The sequence below is a fragment of the Hyaena hyaena genome, unplaced genomic scaffold, assembly GCF_003009895.1.
Source record: "Hyaena hyaena isolate Hyena2069 unplaced genomic scaffold, ASM300989v1 scaffold_463, whole genome shotgun sequence".
NCBI lineage: Eukaryota > Metazoa > Chordata > Mammalia > Carnivora > Hyaenidae > Hyaena > Hyaena hyaena.
In genome coordinates this window covers 1236546-1261118 of record NW_024081094.1, presented here as the reverse complement: position 1 = coordinate 1261118, position 24573 = coordinate 1236546, and the positions used below count along the sequence as shown (strand labels likewise).

Sequence of the window (24573 nt, the reverse complement as noted above, 5' to 3'; positions counted from 1 at the left end):
CTGATCTATCCTTTAACACTTGTATACTTTGATACAAGTGAGGTATTCAAGTCCTCTACTTGTATTACCATCAGTTTTTCCTTTCTTATCTGTTAACATTTGCTTTATATTTTTAGGTGCTCCTATGTTGGGTGCATAGATATTTACAGTTGGACTGTTTCCTTTGTCACTATGTAGTGCCCTTCTTTGTCTCTTGCTATGTGAATTGTTTAAATCTTTTAGAAATTATGATTCTGTAAGCTTTGGACTATAACGAGGATGGCTATTCATTGTTATACCAGTGATTCTTAACTTCGCACGTTAGAATCATTTGGGGGACCATTTAGAAGTCCCAGTGCCAAAGCTTCATTGAACCAGGATTAATTAAAAAGTAATGACTGACAATGGAATGTAGATGTTAGTATTCAATTTCGCTAGGTGATTGCAATATAATTTTAGTTGTAGAGAAAGTTACAGTATTGATACTATTTCTATTATTTGTTGTTTATAGCTGTAGTTGAAGGAAATGCTAAATTTGACTTAAAGAAAATAAAGATGTATTTTTTTAACCTAGGTTTCTGATTCTCTGTTTAAGAATATCTGTTACAGACTTTTCAAAGATTATAACTGGCCTTATACAGTGAGCTTCTTTTCTAGAAAGGCATATTCGTGTTTTGTTTTGGAGAGGGTCTAACTGTGTTGTTTAAATATGTAGACAAAGAAAGCTTATTTAATATTTGAAAAAAATGAAAGATTAGTCTATAACCTAATTCAGCAAACTTAATTAACTTTCTCAGTTACAGTGAGTAATTTACACATCTGTTATATAATTCTCCCACCCCCTCCCCCAGTATTTTATTATAAATTTTCAAACCCACAAAACATTGAAAAAGTTTATGGTGAATACTCCTATATCCACCACCTAGATTCCCAGTTAACATTTACTATTCTGGCTTCATCACTTATCTTTCCATTTGTGTATCTCTCCATTTGTACATGTATCTTAGGTTTGGTGCCTTTCAGAATATTCTGCAGGTATCTAAGATCTTTCTCCAAAATACTTCAGTATGTTTGCTTTAACTAGAATTCAGTTCTTGGTAAAATTTGGAAACGATGACATGCATAATCCTAAGTGTAGCATAAGTTTCTGTAAATGAATATACTCATGCAGTCCATTTTCAGGGTTCAGAACATTACCATTATCTCTTCCCAGTAAGACCCCATTGTTTTTGATTTTTTTTTAAACCATGCCTTATTTATGTCTGTTCCAGATGTAATATAAATAGAAGTGTACAGTATGTTCTCTTGGTAGATAGCCTCATTTCACCCAGCATATTTTTGAAATTCATCCATGTTGACAAATATCAGTGGTTTGTTCTTTTTATTCCTTAGTAGTAGCCCATTACATGAATATACTGGAGTTGGTTTATTCTGTCTTTTACTAATGGACATTTGGACTTATACTGATTTTTTTTCCCCTTTGAATAAAATTGCTGTGAACATTCTTGTATAAGTCTTTTTATGGACATCTTTTCACTTCTGTTGGAGTGGAATTGCTAGGTCATAAGATAGGAATAGATTTATTTTTACAGGTGTCTGAGCTAATTTTGGTCATATTATAGTATACTCCTTTGGCATTTATGATATGTATAGAATATTTAATGATATTGTTAGAAACTGCATTTATAAATCCTTTTTTCTATTCAATTTCAGTAGGGAAATCAAATCAAAATAAGAGTTTGTGAATGATTTAATGGATAAAAGCAGAGAAACGTCTTTTTTGTTTTTCAGATAGCTTACTGATATAATAATTTTAATGTCTGCCTCTTAAGTTCAGTGAAATTTCTAAGAGAAGTGTTTGTGTCCCACTTTCATCTTTTTGGACCTCTTTTTTTTTTTTTTTTTTTTTAAATCTTTTTCATGTGACTAGTAAAATCGGATCATGAATTTTAGGATTTAAAATTTACTTGTTCTGAATAAGAACTCGGAATTGGACCCACAAATGTATGGCCAATTAATCTTTGACAACGCAGGAAAGAGTATCCAGTGAAAAAAGACAGCCTCTTTAACAGATGGTGCTGAGAGAACTGGGCAGCAATATGCAGAAGAATGAAACTGGATCACTGTCTCAAACCATACACAAAAATAAACTCAAAATGGATAAAGGACCTGAATGTGAGACAGGAAGCTATCAAAACCCTAGAGGAGAAAGCAGGAAACATCTTCCTTGACTTCAATTGCAGCAGCTTCTTACTTGACACCTCCCCAAAGGCAAGGGAATCAAGAGCAAAAATGAACTATTGGGACCTCATCAAGATAAAAAGCTTCTGCACGCAAAGGAAACAATCCATAAAACTAATAGGCAACTGACAGAATGGCAAAAGATAGTTGCAAATGACATATCAGATAAAGGGCAAATATTCAAAATCTATAAGGAACTCACCAAACTCTACACCCAAAAAAACAAATAATCCAGTGAAGAAATGGGCAGAAGACATGAACAGACACTTCTCCAAAGAGGACATCCAGATGGCCAACAGACACATGAAATGATGCTCAGCATCCCTCCTCATCAGGGAAATACAAATCAAAACCACACTGAGATACCACCTCACACCGGTCAGAGTGGCTAAAATGAACAAATCAGGATACTACAGATGCTGGCGAGGATGTAGAGAAACGGGCACCCTCCTACACTGTTGGTGGGAATGTAAACTGGTGCAGCTCCCCTGGAAATCAGTGTGGAGGTTCCTCAATAAATAGAACTCACCCATGACCCAGCAATAGCACTGCAAGGAATTTATCCAAGGGATATAGAAGTGCTGTCACATGTACCCCAGTGTTCATAGCAGCACTCTCAACAATAGCCAAATCACGGAAAGAGCCTAAGTGTCCGTCAACTGACAAATGGATCAAGAAGATGTGGTTTATCGATAAAATGCAATACTATATAGCAATGAGAAAGAATGAAATCTGGCCATTTGTAGCAATGTGATGGAACGTGAGGGTGTTAGGCTGAGCGAAATAAGTCAGACAGAGAAAGAAAGATACCATATGCTTCCACTTATAGGAGGATTAGGAGGAACTTAACGGAGGACCGTGGGGGAGAGGGAGGGAAGCAAACCATGACAGACTATTGAATACTGAGAACAAACTGAGGGCTGATGGGGGAGAGGGGAAGGGAGGTGATGGGCATAGAGGAGGGCACCTGTGGGGATGAGCACTGGGAATTATATGGAATCCAACTTGACAATAAACTATGAAAGAAAAAAAATGAAATTTATTTGTTTTGAAATTACCAACTGACTTCTAGTTCCAGGGTTATTGTTGTATGTTTTTCTTACTGCCATTTTCTTTTTTAAAAAGAGATATTTCATTTTCTGTTCAAAATGCAGAATTAAGGAGAACTATGTTTGGGATTCCATTTACTGTCAGGCACACCAGAAATGGATATTGTTACTTTCAAATGGAAGATGTCACTGTGAAAACATTTTGTGACTTTCCTGGTTTTTGGTTATCTTTTCCTTGGGTTTACAGGGAAATAGGTAATTATACATTTTTAAAATACAGATGTAGTTAGAAAGGAAAGAGACATTATAGTACTGATTTTGAAAAAGAATAGTCTTTTGAACAAATGGTATTGGGAAATCGGATATCCACATGAAAAAAGGAAATTGGGCCCTCACCTTGCATTTGTATACAAAACCCAACTCAAAATGAATCAAAGACTTAAATATAAGACCTGAAACTAAAACTCGTAGTAGAAAACATGGGGAAAACTTCTTGACATTAGTCTTGATACTGATGTCTTGATTATGACACCAACAGCACCAACGACAAAGCAAAAATAGACAAGTGGGACTGTATCAAACTAAGGGACTTACTGCACAGTGAACAGGATGAAAAGGCATTCTATGGAATTGAAGATAATACTTGAAAACGATGTATCTAATAAGGGGTTAACATCCAAAATATATAAGAAACCCTTCAGTAGCCCGAAACAAAAACAAAAACAAAAACAAAAAACCCAGGCAGACAAAACCCCCCCAGCATATAACCTGGTTAAAAAATGGGCAAAGGACTTGGATACTTTTTCAGAGATGACCTGTAAATAGCCAACAGGGATATGAAAAGATGTTCAACATCATTAGTTACCAAGGAAATGCAGGTCAAAACTAAAATGAGATACCACTCTACAGCTGTTAAGATGGTTATTAAAACCAAACAAAAAGAAAATGGGGCTTCTGTGTGGCTCAGTGAGTTAAGCATCTGAATTCAGTTCAGGTTATCCCGCAGTTCCTGAGTTTGGGTCCCACATTGGACTTCATGCTGGCGGCTGAGTCTGGAGCCTGTGGAGAAATTGAAACCCTATATACTTGGTGGGAGTGTAAAATGGTATGGCAGCAATGAAAAACAATGTTGCTATTCCTGCAGAAAGTAAGTAAGATAACTTCTGTATGATCTAGCAATCCCACTTCTGGGTATATATCCAGAAGGGCTGAAACCAGAGTCTCAAAGAGATACCTGTACCTACATGTTCATTATAGTGTTATTCACAACAGCAGAGAGACAGGATAGCATCCAAGTGTCTGTCAACAAGTGAATGTGGTGTGTGAGCAAAGATAGTCTATGCAGACATCCTTAAAGGAGAAAATCCTGCCGTTTGCAAAAATACTGATGAACCTGGAGGACAGCTGAAATAAATCAGTCACAGAAGGACAAATACTTCATGTTTCTAACATGATGTATCTAAAATACTCCTACATAAAGAGAATACAGTCTACAGGGGCCTGGAAGGTGCAGGAACTGTGGAGTTGTTGTCCAGTGCGTGTAAAGTTTCAGCTATGCTAGATGAACAACTTCTAGAGATGTACTGTACAACATGATGCATATACACAACAGTACAGTATCATGCATTTCAAAACTTGAGAGGGTAGATAGAGCTTATGTTAAGTTCCTGCTGAAAACCCCACGAAAAAGACACAAGGAAGCTTTGGGGAGCTATTGGATAGGTTTATTACCTTGATTGTGGTGATGGTTTCGTGGTTGTATGCACAGGCTCCTATTCATCCACTTGTACACATTAAATTTGTGCAGTTCTTTGTACATCACTTACATCTGAGTAAAGCTATTAAAAAATCAACATACTGTCCAGCAATTGGATTATTTTATATGTATCTGATGATCAATGTCTTATTATAAACAAATTATAATATCACATTTGCAGAATACAAATATCAGTTTAATTGTGGTGTAAATAATTGTTTTAGGGAACTGTAGCTAAAGGAAGAAAATTTAGTTACAAGGTTCTTTTAATGATCTAGTTAATTAGTACTATGGTTAGATTTCTGGTTTGCACAATCGGGTAGGTACTATCCCCTGGTCACCTGGTTGGGGGGCGGGGGCGGGTGACCTAAGAGGGTGGCATTTCTCTGGGAAGATAAGGAGATCAGGGAGGAGCAATAGGAATATGATGTGTCTGTTAGCCATGAAGAGATCATCCATACAGAGATGTGTGAGCAGTTCTGGAGTTGTCTGTTTGGCCTAAAAAAATGTGAGAATGATCTCAGAGAGGGTGGTTACTGAAGCCTGGAGTGGTAAATATACCCATGGAAAGTATTTCAGTTTACTCTGTGTAAACACATCTATGTATACCTATTAAACAATGTTAATTGCAAGCCATGATAAAGAACTGCGGTTTTAAACCGTAACCTAAAACATAATTTACAAGCTACTTGTAAATAACAGTAGCCTTAATAAATAGAATGATGAAGGTCATAAATGATTATTTTATGTCAGGTAATTGACTTCAGCTTGCTAAAACAAATATTTATTGAACAGCTTTTGGAATTTGTGTTGCTGTTATAAAGAAAAAAATATCACTTTGAGAAGAACTGCACTTAAATTGTTTTGTTGTAAACCAGGAAATTGTAGAAGCAGGTTTGCAGAATACAAATATCAACTTAATTGCAGTATAAATAATGGGGTTTAGGGGAATATGACTAGAGGGGGAAATTCAGTTAGAAGGTTGTTTTCAATGGTTTTATGAGGCACAATAATATGTTCAGTTTTACATTTTAGATAGGATACTTCATAAGGTTTTGGAAGACAGTGAGGGCATGTCTGGATGTAGAAACAAGAACAAGGGGCTTATTTATTTTTTATTGTGATCTACAAGGACTTGTTTACTTTTCTAAGAGGGATATTCTAATAGTACATAATACTACTAGGGTAAGTAGAGTTATGGAGAAATTTGCTAAAAATAGAATCAGGTCTTTAGTTCATGAATTTATTAGGTGTAAAAAAAATCTGCAGGGATCCAGCTTGTTTCTGGTTTGCATATCTAAAGAATTGTGACACATTTAATGAAAGAGGAAATAAAGCGCAGCCCATAGTAAAGTCAAGACAAAACTTGGAAGTTTGGTTTCTGATTTCTGGATTCCGGCATCTAAATTTATAAATAAGTATGGCATATTAGAAGAGAACAGGTATGCTACCTTCAGTATCCTAAAAGGTTATTTCAGATATTAAGTTCTTGTTCCTACTCTTACTTTTTCCCCCTGTGTATGGAATGTTGGAAGAGTTGAAACTAGCTTTGTGAAACTGAGCCATGAAATCATCTAAGTGTGAACGCCGATTAAAGTGGTGAGATGAAATGGGTTTTCCTGAAGTACATATAAGTACAAAATATACCTTTAAGGAAGTGAGTACTTTGTTTTCATCTCACTCAGGGTATACTGTATTCTTGCATTGTTAGCTTGTGTCCGTTATTTTGGATAAATACATTTGTAGAGTTTTCAGTGATTTTGTTTTTAAAATATGTTTTGCTTATTTGAAACAATAAGATCCTTAATTCTTAAACTTTTAGTTTTGATTGCTTTTTACATAATATTTAGTAAGTATTGGTATTGTTTATACATACTACTTTATTAGAAACTTTTTACTTCAGTTGAAAGTAGTTATGAATTGATTTTTAAAGTCAGTAATGACTTTAGTTCTTATCATTAGTGAAAATGTAAGTTAATTCCCGTAGAAGATTACTGTCTGAAATAACTGAATTCAGACATTGACTATAAGTTTAACATCAGAATAAATCTTAAATCTAGTCTATAAAATTGTATTACATTATTTGAAAGTTGGGAAGAGAGTAAATCTTAAAAGTTCTCATCACAAGGGAAGAAAAAATTGTTTAAAACTTTATATTGTTACAGATCAGACTTACTGTGATTGTTTTACAGTGTAAACAAATAATTATGTTGTACACTTGAACCTTATACAATATATATGTTGATTTTGCCTCAAAAAAAGAGTAGAACCTTATAGAATCTACAGATGCCTTCCTAATAATGAACAGTCTCTATTAAGTCCTGTGCTTCTGGATTTGTATCAGTATTTGGCAGTACTAGATATTCCGTACACTACCTGTGTGCGCGTTTTAGGGATGATGTATGTAAAGTTTTGTTACAAAGCATTAGCAGATAAACATTTGCAGTTGATTATGATAATAGGGAACACCACTTTCAGCCCCAGTTAAACATTATTCCCTTCTACCAAAAGATGCATTATTCTCATTAATAGATGTATATTATAAAAAAGTGTACTCCATTTTTATTTGAATTTAATCAACAAAAACCTTGTAGAGGAAATATATGTAGAACCTTTTTATACTCTTTGCCTAATTAAGTCTGTAAAGTTATTAATAATGTTTAAAATAATCAGATTGCAAATGATGCTGCATTTAACTTGGTAACTGCATACTAGGGAACTTGATAACTTTCATACTAAAATTATATAGACACTATACTCAATATGTATATAGTATATTCATTAAGAAAGTACATACACGTCATCTTATATTAGTAGTTACTATTTTATAAGTACAGTACAGAATACATCACAATAAAAATAAATATGGTCTTTAAAAAACAATTCCTGGGGCACCTCGGTGGTTTAGTGGGTTAAGCATCTGACTGGCCCAGGTATTGATCTCATGGTTTTTGAGTTCGAGCCCCGTGTTGGGCTCTGTGCTGACAGCTCAGAGCCTGGAGCCTATGCTTCAGATTCTGTGTCCCCCTCTTTTTCTGCCCCTCTCCTGCTTGTGTTCTGTCTCTCTCAAAAATAAACATAAAGGGGGTGCCTCGGTGGCTCAGTCAGTTAAGCCTCCGACTTCGGCGTGAGTCCTGATCTCATGGTTCATGGGTTCAAGGCCCGTGTCGGGTTCTGTGCTGACATCTAGCTCAGAGCCTGGAGCCTATTTCGGATTCTGTGTCTCCCTCTATCTCTGACCCTCCCCTGCTCATGCTGTCTCTCTCTCTTTCAGAAATTAAAAAATAAAAAATAAAATCTTTAAAAAAAAATAAGCATACAGTAAAAATTTTTAAAAAATTACTGTTAAGATGCACAGTCCCAATGATAGTCAAAAAATTCTGTTAATGCTGTTAATTCTGTTAATGTAGGTGAAGAGCTATGAAGCAAGACAGTTGACTTTTGTTTACTAGGGTAGTTTTAGCTGAAGTGAAACAGAGCTTAAAATTTCTCAATTGAAATATATTTTAAGTGAAAGATCTGTTGATAAGAATGTCATGCAACTTACTTTGCTTTTATCTGTCTTTTACAGAGCTCCTTAGTAAGCATTCATGGTCAGTTTTCAGCAGCCTTAGAATCACTGAAAACATTCTGGGATGTTATGGATGAAATTGATGAGAAGACTTGGGTACTTGAGCCAGAAAAACCTACACGGAGTGCAACAGCGCGCAGGATTGCACTAGGTGGGGAAAAGGGATTAAGGAGACTGTTTGTTTGTTTGTTTGTTTGTATGGTGGATTATACTTTGTTTTACTAAGGAAAATGGATCTCAAGAGGACTTGGACCCTTAGGTGAGACTTGTTTGCATGAAGTCAACTATTTAAACTTTCTGGGATGGACTCTGATTTATCCCTATTTTTTGAATGTAAGTATTTCAGGAGAAAAGGGCAAGTAATGAGGTGGTTCATTGTAAAAGGTGATGATCCAGTGGAAGTAGCATTCAGAGACCCTGTTTAATTAGCTTTTAAGTAGCATAGAAATAGTGGAACAATTTTTTCAGAACCTCCATTATTTGGGAAAAGAAACTGTTAGAAATAGGGCCACCGGGGAGGCTCAGTCGCTTAAGCGTTGGACTTCACCTCTTGTCATGATCTTCACCTCTTGAGTTTGAGCTCAAGCCCTGCATCAGGCTCTGTGCTGATAGCTCAGAGCCTGGAGCCTGCTTTGGATTCTGTCTGTCTCTCTCTCTGCCCCTCCCCACTCATGCTCTTGTCTTTCTCTCTCCTTCAAAATTAAATAAACATTAAGGAAAAAAAAAAAAGAAACTATTACAAATAAGTCTTCATCCATGCACCTAGACAAGATTAATATGAGCAGATCTGGGAATATTTTCTGATGAACTTTAGAAGATGAAAGGGTCTGAAGTGGGCTATGCATGCCATTGAAGAATAAGCACAAAGCACAAAATAATTAAATATATTCTAAGTATTTATTATAAATATATGTGACATTAATGAATAAGATGTGGTACAACAGTAAATATTCCTGCAACATTACCATATTCTTTTTTATAAAATTAGTGTTTTATGTATTTTCATTATGAGCAAGCCATGTATGAAGTCACTATGAGTTTAACCTCTCCAGATTTTAGATGTTTTAAACTATATTTCAGTTCACAGTAAATAGTGAATTTAGGTGATTATAAGACACTTATTTGTGCCTTCCCTTCTCTCTTTTTCTTAGCCTAAATAAATATATTATTAAAAGGCATGTGTTGGGGCACCTGGGTGGCTCAGTCGGTTAAGCATCTGACTCAGCTCAGGTCATGATCTCACAGTTCGTGGGTTCGAGCCCTGCATTGGGTTCTGTGCTGACAGCTAGCTCAGAACCTGGAGCCCATTTCAGATTCTGTATCTTCCTCTCTCTCTGACCCTTCCCTGCTCATGCTGTCTTTTTCTCTCTCAGAAATAAACAAACAAACAAAAAAACCCATGTGTTCTGGGGCACCTGGGTGACTCAGTCAAGTTGGTTAAGCGTCCTACTTCGGCTCAGGTCATGATCTCATGGTTCGTGGGTTTGAGCCCCACGTTGGGCTCTGTGCTGACAGCTAGCTCAGAACCTGGAGCCTGCTTCAGATTCTGTATCTCCCTCTCTCTCTCTGACCCTCCACTGCTAATGCTATCTCTCTCTCTCTCTTAGAAATAAAAACATTAAAAAGCATTAACATTTTTTTTTTAAAAATTAAAAAATAAAATGCATGTGTTCTGAATGTTATGAAATTCTATTGTGAATCCTATCCACATTAGCAATTTTATGGTTTCTCCCCAGGCGTAGTAGATTATCTGGGAGAAAAGAAGTAACATGTAATTTGAGAATAGGAGAGTATCTTTGTACAGCAATTGTACAAATAGTATTGTTACTTATTCAGTCTAAAAATGTTAATCCGTATGTAATTTTGAATAATGAACCAGTTAATGGTATATTTATGAACAGATAGATATTAAGAATGAAAATATTTTCTTCAAAAGAGTATAGTATTTTATTTTCTTCATAGCCCCATCTAAATAATGATTTTAATTAGGTAATGATTAAATATACTTTTATTATATTTCTCATTGTTCAGCTTAAACCACCTACTTTTTACTCACTCTCTCTGTATTCACCTATAGCTCTTTTTTATCCCCTTTCAGGCATTGATTTGCCTTTTTAAGATCAAGTTTTCAGCAAACTAATTGAACTATATTAATTTTTTTTAACGTTTTATATATTTCTAGGAGAGAGAGAGAGACAGCATGAGCAGGGGAGGGTCAGAGAGAGAGGGAGATACAGACTCTGAAACAGGCTCCCGGCTCTGAGCTGGCACTCAGCACAGAGCCCGACGCGGGGCTCGAACCCACGAACCGCGAGATCATGACCTAAGCGAAAGTCGGACGCTTAATCGACTAAGCCACCCAGGCGCCCCTGAAATATATTAAATAATATACTCATTATTAAGTGAAAGTACTTTCTGGAGCCATTAGTATATGACATAACTAAAGACTAATATTGAATTTGTGTTCATGGTAAAGAATGTGTAAGCAAATGAGATATAAGTTAACTAGTATATGTTTTCTCCTAAATGATTTATAGTCGTTTTTTAATATATCACTTTTATATTTTATATATCATCTTTACTTGATTATCTTTTTGTCAGATATATAATAATTGTGTTCAAATTGTTGTCAACCTTAACCAAAAGCTAATGCTATAGTATGTAGAATTTACTAAGTCATTTTTACTGTAAAAATAAAATCCAAATAGGCCTTAGACAATTATACTATGTACCTTTAAAAAGTAAACTTTCTGAAATTCATATAATATTCCAGTATGGGTAGAACTTCTAAAAGAATCTAGTGCCAAGTAGAATAGATTTCTTAGATTCTATAAACTAGGTTAGTTGTTTGTTACTAAATGAACAGTTTCAATTTGATATGAATTGAGTCCATTGTTAAAGTGGAAAGTTTCACATTGAGCAAAAGAATTCAGAAATTTTAAAAAAATGTTTTTTAATGTTTTTTTATTGAGAGAGCGTGAGAGGGGGAGGGGCAGAGAGAGAGGGAGACACAGAATCTGAAGGAGACTCCAGGCTCTAAGCTGTCAGCACAGAGTCCAACACAGGGCTCGAACTCACAAACCGTGAGATCATGACCTGAGCTGAAGTTGGACGCTCAACCATCTGAGCCACCCAGGTGCCACAGAAAATGTTTTTTGTTAATATTTTGTATTAAGGTTTTATTTAAATTTCAGTTAACATACACTGTTGCTCAGTGTTCATCAAGATAAGTTTTGATTTGCATTTCCCCAATGAAGAGTGATGTTGACCATGTGTCTATTGGCCATCTGTATGTCTTCTTTGGAAAAATGTCTATTCATATCTTCTGCCCATTTCTTGACTGGATTATTCATTTTGGGGATGTTGAGTTTTTATAAGTTCTTTATAGAATTTGGATACTAACCCCTTCTCAGATATGTCATTTGCAAATATCTTCTCCCATTCTGTAGGTTGCCTTTTACTTTTGTTGACCATTTCTGTTGCTCTGCAGGAGCTTTTTTTTTTTTTTTTTTTTTTTAAATATTTTTATTTATTTCTAGATGAGAGAGAGAGACAGCGTGAGCAGGGGAGGGTCAGAGAGAGAGGGAGTCACAGACTGAAACAGGCTCCAGGCTCTGAGCTGGCAGTCAGCACAGAGCCCGACGCGGGGCTCGAACCCACGAACCGCGAGATCATGACCTAAGTGAAAGTCGGACGCTTAACCGACTAAGCCACCCAGGCGCCCCTCTGCAGGAGCTTTTTATTTTGATGAAGTCCCAATGGTTTATTTTTGCTTTTGTGTCCTTACCTCAGGAGACATCTCTAGAAAGAAGTTGCTACAGCCAATGTCAAAGGGGTTCTCCTGTGTCCTCCTCTAGGATTTTTATGGTTTCAGGTCTCACATTTATGTCTTTCATCTATTTAGAATTTACTTTTGTGTTTGGTGTAAGAAATAGTCCAGTTTTTCTTTTTCATGTTTTTCTCTCCAGTTTTCCCAACACCATTTGTTGAAGAGATTGTCTTTTTCCTGTTGGATATTATTTGCTGCTTTGTCAAAGACTAATTAACCATATTGTTGTAGGCTTATTTCTGGGTGTTCTTTTTGTTCCATTAATCTATATTTTGTGCTAATACTATACTGTTTTGATTACGACAACTTTGTAATATAATTTGAAGCCTGGAATTGTGATTCCACCAGCTTTGGTTTTCATTTTCAAGGTTGCTTTGGCTATTCAGGGTGTTTTGTGGTTCCATACAAATGTGAAGATTGTTTCCCTAGCTCTGTGAAAAATGCTTGTGGTAGTTTGACAGGGATTGCATAAACGTGTAGATTGCTTTAGGTAGTATAGACATTTTAACAATATTTGTTCTAATCCATGAGCATGGAATGTCTTTCCATTTTTGTGTGTGTCATTGTTTTCCTTCATCAATGTTTTATACTTTTCAGAGTATAGGTCTGTCACCTCTTTGGTTAGATTTATTCCTAGGTATCTTTTTGTTTTCGTTGTAGTTGTAAGTAGGATTGATTTCTTAATTTCTCTTTCTGCTGCTTCATTTTTGATGTATCGAAATGCAACAGATTTCTACCCACTGATTTTTGTATCCTGTGACTTTACTAAATTCATGTATCAGTTATTGCAGTTTTTGAAGGAATCTTTCTGGTTTTCTTTGTGGAGTATCAGAAAGTTTTACTTCTTTGCTGATTTGGATGCCTTTATGTTTGTTGTTGTTGTTGTCTGATTGCTGTGGCAAGGACTTGCAGTATTATGTTAAATAACAGTCGTGAGAGTGGACATTCCTGTCTTGTTGCTGATTTTAGACAAAAAGCTCTTTTTTTTCTCTTGAGGATGATATTAGCTGAGTTTTTCATATATTGACTTTGTGTTGACATACGTTCCAACTCTACTTGGTTGAGGGTTTTTATCATGAACGATGTTGTACTTTGTCAAATGCCTTTTCTGCATGCGTTAAAATTGTCATATTATTCTTATCCTTTCTTTTATTAATGTGGTATTTCACATTGATTTGTAAATATAAAATCACCCTTGCAGACTGGGAATAAATCCTTGATCATGGTGAATTATTTTTTTAATATGTTGTTAGATTCAGTTTGCTTGTTTTTGGGGGTTTTTTTGAGAATTTTTACATCTATGTTTATCAGGAATATTGGCCTGTAGTTCTCTTTTTTAGTGGAGTTTTTTTTCTGCTTTTTGGTATCAGGGTAATGAGGGCTTTATAGAATGAATTTCGTAGTTTTTCTTCCTTTTCTACTTTCTGGAATAGTTCGAGAAGATTAGTCATTAACTCTTCTTTAAATGTTTGGTAGAGTTTGCCTGTAAAGCTACCTGGCCCTGGACTCCTTTTGTAGGGAGTTTTTGGATTACTGATTCCATTTCTTTGCTTGTTATTGATCTGTTCAGGTTTCTGTTTCTTCCTGATTCACATCTCTTGCTACAGTCTTTGGTTTAAAGTCTAGTTTGTCCAGTATAAGTAATGCTACTCTGGTTTTCGTTTGACATCCATTTGTGTCGTCAGTGTTTCTCTTTAGGTCTAAAATGAGCCTCTTGTAGACAGAATATAGATAGGTCTTAATTTTTATCCATTCTGACAACCTCTGTCTTTTGATTGGAGTGTTTAGTCCTCTTACATTGGAAGTGATTACTGATAGAAAATGTTTTGATAAAACTTTATAAAACTCAAATCATAATTTATTGTACCCTGGTCTTTTTACATCTGACCATAGTTGTGCTTTCCAAGAAAGTTATGGAAGTCATTTAGATAATTATTTCTTGAACTTGTGATTTCTTTTAATATTAAAGATCTTTATCACTCTATAAAAAATTTTTATTTTAGCTATAATGGAATTTTGACCAGAGCTTCAGTAGAAATTAAGTAACTCAATGGATTGGCTCTGTATATTGAAACTTTGGATGGATCCCCAAATCTTTAGTCATAATCATAATTTCAGAATTTTAGACTATAAAATTATATTCATAAATATATTTTATATATGTACATGGATGTATGTATTGAAACCCATAAAACATTGGCTAATCTCTCCTGTGGTACAGCAAGTACCCAGACCGATACTCCTTTATTTTTTATTTGATGAACTTTTCTACTTCTGTAAACTCTAACATTCTTTTATTCTAGGGAATAATGCTTCAATACATATAGAGGTTGACCCCAAGCATCCTACTATGCTTCCTGAGTGCTGCTTTCTTGGAGCTGACCATGGTGTGAGATCTCATATTTAAATATTGTTAACAGTCATAAAATTCTTGTCTCTCACTGTTAAAATATTCTAAAATATTAATACATTAGTAATTATTTTAAATGAAAATGTTTCATCATTCTGAACTGTGTACTTTTATGTTTTTTTAGTATATGATTGAGATTTTCTAGTCAAATAATTAGTAAATTCTGTGTTTAATATTGTATATTTCAAAGATGCTAAGGGAACAGGTCTTAGAAGTTCACATCAGAAAAGAATTTGTAACTACATGTGGTAATAGATATTAACTAAACTTATAGTGATCATTTTGCATTACACACACATAACAAATCACGATGTTGTACACCTAAAAGTAATACAGTGTTTTATGCTAATTATATCTCAGTTAAAAAAAAATTCTGTGCTAAATGTGGCTTTACAAAGTGAGAGGAGCAGACGCTACATTTTTAAACTGTTTTTCTGTTTTGTTTTGTTTTGTTTTTAACATCTGAAGTGGTAAAACCTCTGGGAATTAAGCTGAGCAGGAACATACATTTGTGGTAGGTATCTTTTGCAGTACAATTGTTATTTTTCTATTATTTTGCAAATCTGATAACACAATTTTCTTCATGCTTTCAGGGATCCAGAAAATAGTCTGTTACAAAATCTGAAAGATGTTTTAGAAATAGATTTTCCAGCTCGCGCTAACCTGGAAAAATCTGTAAGTTTTATGAGGGCTTTGATATTCCAAACAGCATAGCATAATGAAAGTTAAGTGTTCTTCTTTTAGACACCAGAGAAAAATGAGGCTGAAAGGGAGGGACTTGGAAGAATATTGTAACAGACTTCTGAACTGCAAGCAACAGTAGCATCAAAGAACTTGTTAACCTTTGATTAGTGGTTTAAGTATACTTTTGTCATGGTCTTTGTAGTAATAAAGTGATTAATGACATACATCTTTATTATTAAAAATAGGGGGAAAGGTCTAAAGTAGCTAATGAGATGTTTGGATATTCTCATACTATCTACTTATGGATGATTGAAATAAAGTTTTAATTAGCTTGATATATTTGTGAAGGATGGCGGTACAATTGTTGAAAATGAGTAGGTATTACTATGTTGCAAAAATAATAAAATTAGAATTGATTTTTGATAAAGCTGCAGAGCTTGTAGACTCTTAAAGTGGTGGGAATGTTTTTGTCATCTTCCTTTAGTTCAAGAATTTTGAAGTTTAGTCATCATCAGCTAATGTCATTTACTATATATGTTACATTGGCATAATATTGATGTACAATGTGGGGAAACTACTTAAGCCCAATATAGAATGTTTTTTAATATATCTATGTGTTATTACTTACTGGATAAAAAAGGAAGCACTCTAATAAATAGCTTTTTCTAAAGTGTTAAATAGTGAGTAACTGTATTTTCTGTAAATAATGATATAGTTACCAGTATAAAAACTAAAAGGAAATCTGATCTTGTCTATACCATATTATTCTTTCTTATCTTACCTTGTGTGTTTTAAACACTTGTGCTTATAAATATTTCTTTTGAAGGATTTTTCTATGGATTGTGGGATTTGTTATGCCTATCAACTTGATGGTGCCATTCCTGATCAAGTGTGTGATAATTCCCAATGCGCACAGCCTTTCCATCAAATATGTTTATATGAGGTAAAAATAAAATGAAAATAACCCTGGCAAGAGTTTTTTGGCTACCGTGACCTAGGAACTATGCATATTGAAATATACAGAATCTAAAATCTGTTTAAGTGAATAGCGATCTCTTTTTTCCATTAGCTCCTTTACCAGTCCATTTCCAGATGCCCATGTGCTTTTGTTTCTTCATCCTGGTTACTAATGAGTGAATAAATGCCCTAAAGTAGTATCTCTGGAAGGGAGAAAATGTATCCAGAATATATTCATGGGCTGCTTACTGATGCATAACAAATCAAACTGATGGTACATTGGAATCTTTTGGTGAAAATCTTATGTGACCACAGTGCAAACTGTCACTCATCCAAGAGGGAGCAGTAGGGGTGGCAAAAGGGTGAAAGGGAAATAGCACTAATGAGTATCTATTACTTTCCGGAGTAGATTTAAGTATAGAATAAATGTAATAACCTTAGTTGTAATATTGAGAATAATAGATTTTGTGATCTGAATGTGTCACAGCACTCTCAGTGACAGTTTATTTATTATTTGTTTACTATATGTGAAGCCTGCTTTCATTCCTGTGTATAGTCATGTGATCTCTAGCATTCATCTTAAGGCACAGCTGACATGATTTACTGTATATATGCACGTATATACGGAACACCTGGCAGTTGTATAGTGCTCTCCGTCGTCTTTACTGTCACTCCTGTTTAGAGACAGCAGTTGCTGTTACCTGCACTTTAACCATAGAGAACTTAGAGATGTCCATTTACCTTCTATAAACTCATGAAATAGCAGCTCTAATTATAGAGATACTCTTAAGGGAACATGTGCTTTCTTTTATAATAATGTTCATTTAATTTTTAAAAATGGACTGCTTCGTGCTTATAATTAATGGATTGAGAATTAACCCACTATTGGTGATTAAGACCAGAATTTAAACCTAAATTTTCAAGAGCTTATGGTATCTTTTGCAGCAGGAGTTCTTAATTTGTAATTAATGACTTCAGACTGGGTCTGTGAACCCCACTGACTTGTGTACATAATTTTCATGTCTATTTTGGGGGTTGAGAAGGTGCATAAAGGGCCCATAATTTGGCTATAAACCGCTCTTAACAGACCTTGAAATTCCTGGCAGTCTCCCCTTTTTATTGAGCTAGTCGGTAAATCAATATAAACAATATTACTAGTCGGTATTGTCCAGGAAACGTTCTCCTTTCTGTAAAAGAAAATTAAGAAGGTAAATATTTTGGAAAAAAATATATGTAATCATAAAGGAAATGAAATGTAGAGTATCTGTGATTTGTAATCATGCTGACATTGCTGTCTTTTTTTAAAATCTTCAGTGGTTGAGAGGACTAGTGACGAGTAGGCAGAGTTTTAACATCATATTTGGTGAATGCCCATATTGTAGTAAGGTAAGGAAATCACTAACCACAGTTCATAAATTATGCCTGGCTTTTAGTAATGTGCTTTGGAAGATAGATATGTATACAGTATATCCAAAACTATGTTAAAAAGGGGTAAAATTGTCCTCATCAATAACATTTTGGTTTTTACATTGCTTCTTTGGTCAAAAAAAGTGGTTTTCAAACTGTATCATGACAGTGTTTTCTAGTATAAAGCAGTCTTATTTTTTAGAATGTCCACAAACTTTGTTAAAATATATTCTCTTTTTACCAGCCAATTACCTTGAAAATGTCTGGGAGGAAATCCTAAAATAAGAATCTAACACTTCTGTGAAGAACTGGCAACTGTAAAAATTATCAAAAAGATTTTATTTGATATCTTTAGAGAAAGTATAAAGTAAGACCTACTAAAATCAAAAGAAAAAGGACGATAAAGCCATAATAATACACATCGGCCTCTGTCTCTTCACTGAGAGTAGAGTCTCTGACCTCCATTCCAGTTGGAGAAGTAGACGTATACCAAGATGAAGACCTTGAATTGTTGAGTATGTCTGGACTGATAAAATCTTGATATGGTTCATAAAGTGAATTTGGGAACTGTGTAGATCTGGGATTTTGTGGAGAACTTTTTCTTTCTTTCAGAATTCGAGACTCACAGTACTTTTGTCTTCTCCTTGTGCTTTCCTATGGAAAAATATATTGTGTTAGATTTGAGTTATCCTTATTTTGTGTACTTTGTAAGAATTCTAAATAAAACATGTTTGACAAAATGAACCAATTTTTGCACATTTTTCCTGAGAAGTTTTAGGTCCTAGATCCTGCATTGTAAGAGTTTTATAAAGTACTTACCCCATTAACCAACCAAAATCTAGTGAAACTGATTGGTTCTTTTACATCAGGAAATAGGCCGTCTTAAAAATAATTTATCATCTAAAAGTATGAAATATGAAAACTGAATTTTCTTGGCAAGACAAAAAAAGTCATAATTAGAAAGCTTTTTGGTTATTAATAGTGATTCTGAGGGAGCCACGGCAGCAGAACAAGATGGTGGGGGCAGTACTGCAAGTCCGCAGAGCAGCCGTCTTCCAATAACAGACCTGAAGAGGATAGCTGGTTAAAATCCTTATTTGTCTTGAAAGTTGATCAAAGAAAAGGCTCATTTCCTAACCAAAAAGGAAAAAGCAGTCTCCACAAATTACAGTTTTACAGTGTTAAACTGGAAGGCCTAGAAGCATACAACAAAATTTGTCAGAGGATGTCGCCAGAGATTCAAGAAGATAAACATGAGCCTTGTTCTTTGATGGGGACTTAGAACACACTGTATGGCAAGTGGCATCAAGCTGTCGGCCCGTGGAGGCATGAAGGAGGGTATACTCATAAAATCAGGTATTTGTGGAATTCCATAAAGCAAAATGCCTTTTTCTAAGAAGAATCAGCTGCAACTAGAATTCAGTTTCTGGAATGAGCCAGTCTCAGGACCTAATATATGTGAATTCAGATCCTAGCAACTCCCACCAAGAACGGTGATTGCATAGGGCAATTACTATTTAGCAAAACAAACAAACAAACAATTTTCCCCCAAACTGATCGATAGATTCAACACCATCCCAGTTAAAATCCGAGCAGGCTTTGGAAATGCAAAGGAACCAAAATACCGAAAATGACCTTGATAATCTAGAACAAAGTGGAAAAACCTACTCTGCAATTTCAAAACTGATCACAAAGCTAGACTAATCAAGACAGTATGGTCCTGGCATAAAGACAGGCATACAGATCACTGGAATAGAATAGAGACTCCAGAAGTAAACTCGCACATACACGAGCAATTGGTTTCCAACAAATGTACGAAGGCAATTCAGTGGGGACAGATAATCTTCAACAAAGGTGCAGAGACCACTGGACATCCTTGCAAAAAGATAAATTTAGACCTACTTCATTTTGTACCAAAATTGACCAAAACCAAATCATAAATGTGAGTATAGTAGCCAGAATATAAAACTTTCAGGAGGAAATCTTTGTGATCTAGGATCAGGCAGTGAGTTCTCTATAACATCAAACTTATAAAATCCACAAAAGAAAATAAAAATTTACATAATTCAGAGACACCATTTAAAAAATTAAAAGATAACTCACAGACTAGAAGAAAATTCTGCAGATCATTTATGTGATAAAGGATTTGTATCCAGAATACATAAAGAAGACTTGAGTATTCTCTGAAAGCATATGTAAAGATGCTCAGCATCACCAAGTACAGAAATGTAAATCAAAACTACCAGGAGATACCATCTTACCCTTTTATGGCCAGTATCAGAAAAACAGAAAATAACAAATGGTGAAGATACAGAGAAATTGGAACCCTTGTGTACTGTTGGGAGGACTGTAAAATGGTGTAGCCATTATGGGAGACAGCACAGAAGTTTCTCAAAACATTAGAAGTGGAATTACCAAATAATCCACCAATCGTACTTCCGGGTATATATTCAGAACTCAGGTATCTTGAAGGGACATTTGTACACCCATGTTGATCATAGCATTAGTCACAGTAGCCAAGAGGTAGAAGCAACCAAGATTCCTATGGGCAGATGAATGGATAAAGAAAAGGTGGTATATACGTATAATGGAATATTATGCAGCCTTAAAGAAGGAAATCCTGCCACATAACTACAATATGGATGAACCTTGAGGACATTCTGGAAAGCACATTAGGCCAGTCGCAAAAGGACATCTATGATTCCACTAATACAAAATATGTAAAGTAGTCAAAAAAACAAAAAGGTAGTTGCCAAGGTAGAGGGTAGCTGATGTTTAGTGAGTCTAAAGTTTCAATTTTGCAAGATGTGAAAGTTCTGGAGATCTTCTGCACAACAGTGTGAATATACTTGGCACTACTAAACTACATGGTTGAGGGAAGTTTAATGTTATATGCTTTTTACTACAATAAAAAAAAATAATGACTCCCAAGCTTTATCATGACATGGAAACCTTTCGTTGACATACATGCCATATACTGGGTAAAGGAATTGGCTGTTTACAACCAGAGGAAATCGCCCTAGGATGGATACCATGGCACGTCTCTTAAAAAACGCTAGGAACAGACCAACCACTGTAGACTGAATAATACTGATATGTACAAGTTTCAGAAATTTCTTACATCATTCCTGTTGGCCAGAGCTCCCAGCAGTCAGTTTCCTGCTTTCATCTTAACAGTTTACCAGTTGTTCTCTTTCTGCTTCACTTTGGTGACCTGGCCTGCCCTGTCCTCATATCAAGTAACTTAGAAGAAAAAAATTAAAAAATAAGGCAAAATATTTCAGTCTTAAACCATCTGATGGAGTACCATCATTCTTTATAATAGCTACTTTTTTGACCTCTAAACCACCATTCTTTAAAGAGCCCTTTTTTACCCCCTGAAAGTCACTTTCAGGATGCAGTTTTAGAAAGTAAGAAAGTCACTTTCAAGATGCAGTGTTAGAAGGTAAGAAGTAACTTGTACATAAGGTATACAAAACAAAATAGAGGTCTTGAAGGCCCTTTAACTTTTCTACTTAGAAGAAATTATTGAGACTCAACTAACTTTAAACTACTCTTTACTGCCTGAGAGCTAATAAAGTCACACTATCACAATTTTTCTAAAATTTTTTCAGCTTTAGAGGTGCCTGGCTGGCCCACGGTACAACAACGTGACTTCTCATCTCAGGGGCATGAGTTCATGCCACACAGGGATGTAGAGCCTATTAAAAGAAATTGTCAGCTTTATTTGCTAAAGGCAAAGTAATTAACTCCTGTGGGCCCATAAAGCATTGTTCTTACAAAGAATAGGAAATGTGCCCTCAAATTATATACTTTCAAAGACTGAGAGCTACTAGTTAGCTAACAGGTAGCATTTACATATAATTACTTACATGTGGAAGTAGACGATATCCCCATCTAGGTAAGAACATAAGTCAAGCTACTAAAATTTCAAGATAGGTTATACAGGAGAGAAGTCTAGGCACCTAATCTCTCTTTAAGTAACAACTGATACCAAATGGGAAGGCCTCATCTAAGGATTTAACCACGAGTTGTCATCAGCTTACTGAGAGAGATGCTTGGGAAAGAGTCTATGGCATGGGTTGTTAAATGTTCTGAGTTGCCTGTTTTGTGAATAAAGATTGATTGGAACATAGCCACACTCATTTATATATTACTGTGTATGGCTGCTTTTATACTGCAATGGCAGAGTTCAATTGTTCTGACAAAGACTAGGTGGTAAACCCAAAATATTTACCATCTGGCTCTTTACAAGAAAGCTTTCTTATCTATGGCATAGTTTTTCAAACATGAGAAAAAGTATACAAATCATTTTGGAATCTTGTTAAAATACAGATTTCAGGGGCACCTGGGTGGCTCAATTGGTTAAGTGTTGACTTCAGCTCAATTCATGAACTTGTGTTTTGGGAGTTCAAACCCCATATTGGGGTCTCCTGTCAGTGCAGAGTCCTCTTTGGATCCTCTGTCTCACTCTCTCTGTCCCTCCTCTGCTCATGTGCTCACTTGCTCTCTCAAAAATAACATTAAAAAATACAGATTTCATTCAGAAGTTCTAAGATGAAACTTAGATTCTGTGTTTTTAAGAAGCTCCAGTTGATGCCAAGGCAGCTGCTTGGCACAGCAGACTTTTAGTAGCAGAGGCTTAAGGCATACGATAATCATACTCAGTGTTTCTCAGCCTGGGACAGTTGTGCTCCATGGTACATTTAGCAATTTCTGGAGACATTCTGGATTACTACAGCTAGGAGGAAATACTATTGGCATCTACTAGGTAAAGGCCAGAGATATCCTATAGCATACAGGACAGTCCCTTAAGCCAGCTCAGTATGCCCATAGTGGTGCTATTGAGAAACCTTGAATTCTGAACAAGTTATTAGCCTTGAATGCACATCAGAGTTAGGAAGCTGTGAAAAATATCAACACCTCTGTTAGTTATAGCCATGAATGATGGGCATCAGACCTCCCCTCCTGCTGTGGAAAGCCCATGAAATAAATACAAAACAATAGAGTTGGAGGGGCGCCTGGGTGGCTCAGTTGGTTGGGCATCTGACTTCAGTTCGGGTCATGATCTCACAGTTCATGGCATTGAGCCCCGCACCGGGCTCTGTGCTGACAGCTCAGAGCCTGGAGCCTGTTTTGGATTCTGTGTCTCCCTCTCTCTCTGGCTCTCCCTTGCTCACACTGTCTCTCTCTCTCAGAAATAAAACGTTAAAAAAAAAAAAGTTGGACAAAGTGAATGAAGCAACTTACCGTACAGAAAACAAGGAAAGAAAAACACCCAGACTTATAAAGGCTACAGTTGCAGATGATATTTGCAGCCTTAGCCCAGCCTTCAAAAAGCCTAAATGAAGTCAGGACATGATGAATCAACTTGAACCACCAATAAATTAATTGCCAGGACAAAAGTCAGTACTCTTTAAAAGAATACAGTAAATGTCGACTTTCAAGAACTGGCTAGCATCCACAATATTTCAACATATAATAAAACATTACTGTACACAAGGAACAGGAAACTATGACCCCCATTACTAGGAAAACAAGAGAAATAGATGTGACTCAGATGGTAAAATTATCAAACAAGGACAATAAAACCGCTACATGAGTATGTTCAAGAAATTAAAGGAAAAGTTAAACATAATTAGTGAACAGATTGAGAGACTTAGCAGAGAAATGGGAAATACAAAATGCTTCTAGAATGGAAAATACAATATATAAAATTAAAAATCCACTGGTTAGATTTAATAGTCCACTAGAGACCAGGCAAAGGACCAGAGTGAAGCACAGAAAGATAAAAGACTAATTTGAAAAATGAACAGAGCCTCAGAAAAGACCTGTGAAAAAAAGTAGAGAATTCTAACTGCATGTATTTGGGTCTCAGAAGAAGGAGGATTGAGGCATGAAACAACTCCTAACTGAAACTTCTCCAGTTTGGTGACAACTACCAAGCCACAGATGAAAAACGCTCAACGAGCCCAAAGCAGAATAAACATAAAGACAACTATCTCTAGAAAACCGAAGGTAAAAAGCAAATATTAAAAGCCAGAAGAGACACATTATATATAGGGCCAATAATAATTGCCAATTTCTCATCAGGAAAAAACACAAGATGACAGGAAACAATATCTTCTGAGTTCAGAATGAAAAATCTCTTATCCCATGAGGCCTTCACAGTGAAGGTGAGGGGCGTCTAGTTCTAGGCAAGACAGTAAGTACATTCTACTCTATTTTTTCTAATTACTACTAAACATTTTAGACAAAAAGTAACTAATAGAACATTCTGAAAGTTGTAGAACAGAAGGCAGACTGGATAAGGACCTTAGAACACACAGAATGACTCAGCCATAAGTCTCACCCCAACCACCTTCTTTTTCATGCCCACTTATCCCAGCCTGGGCCATGATGCAATCTATGATTTGAAACAACAATATGCACAAAAAAAGTCCAAGAAAAGCCTGCTGTCCTTAAACAGTGGAGGGCATCAGGAGGGCAAGTATACAGTTCAGAACACTTTTACTATACCTGCTGTACTCTAGATGAAACCATGAAAGAAGCTGTACCCTTCCCGCTTCGCACTAGGTGTTGTGAAACCAGGGTGGAGTCATGTCAAGTATCACCACCATGTGTTAACCAAGGAGCACGCTTACCCTTCCCCACCAGGCACTGAGGAGACTAATGTGGAGTCCTGTCAAG

General features: G+C 35.7%; 2 protein-coding genes across 6 annotated transcripts in view; one reads left to right on the top strand and one right to left on the bottom strand.

Annotated features, from left to right (window-relative positions):
• Nucleotides 1-18229, top strand: part of FANCL (FA complementation group L) — a 94010-nt gene extending 75781 nt beyond the window's left edge. For all 3 annotated transcript variants that reach the window (XM_039253752.1, XM_039253754.1, XM_039253753.1), the window contains 7 exons: nucleotides 8597-8747; nucleotides 14729-14812; nucleotides 15304-15349; nucleotides 15429-15510; nucleotides 16346-16462; nucleotides 17791-17862; nucleotides 18128-18229. In XM_039253752.1, the coding sequence (XP_039109683.1) occupies nucleotides 8597-8747; nucleotides 14729-14812; nucleotides 15304-15349; nucleotides 15429-15510; nucleotides 16346-16462; nucleotides 17791-17862; nucleotides 18128-18163 (588 nt within the window). In that variant the 3' untranslated portion in view covers nucleotides 18164-18229. The remainder of the gene's footprint in view (nucleotides 1-8596; nucleotides 8748-14728; nucleotides 14813-15303; nucleotides 15350-15428; nucleotides 15511-16345; nucleotides 16463-17790; nucleotides 17863-18127) is intronic.
• The window catches only part of VRK2 (VRK serine/threonine kinase 2), a 100766-nt gene continuing 94389 nt past the window's right edge, over nucleotides 18197-24573 (bottom strand). For all 3 annotated transcript variants that reach the window (XM_039253750.1, XM_039253749.1, XM_039253751.1), the window contains one exon: nucleotides 18197-18537. In XM_039253750.1, coding sequence (XP_039109681.1) covers nucleotides 18235-18537 — 303 coding nt within the window. In that variant the 3' untranslated portion in view covers nucleotides 18197-18234. The remainder of the gene's footprint in view (nucleotides 18538-24573) is intronic.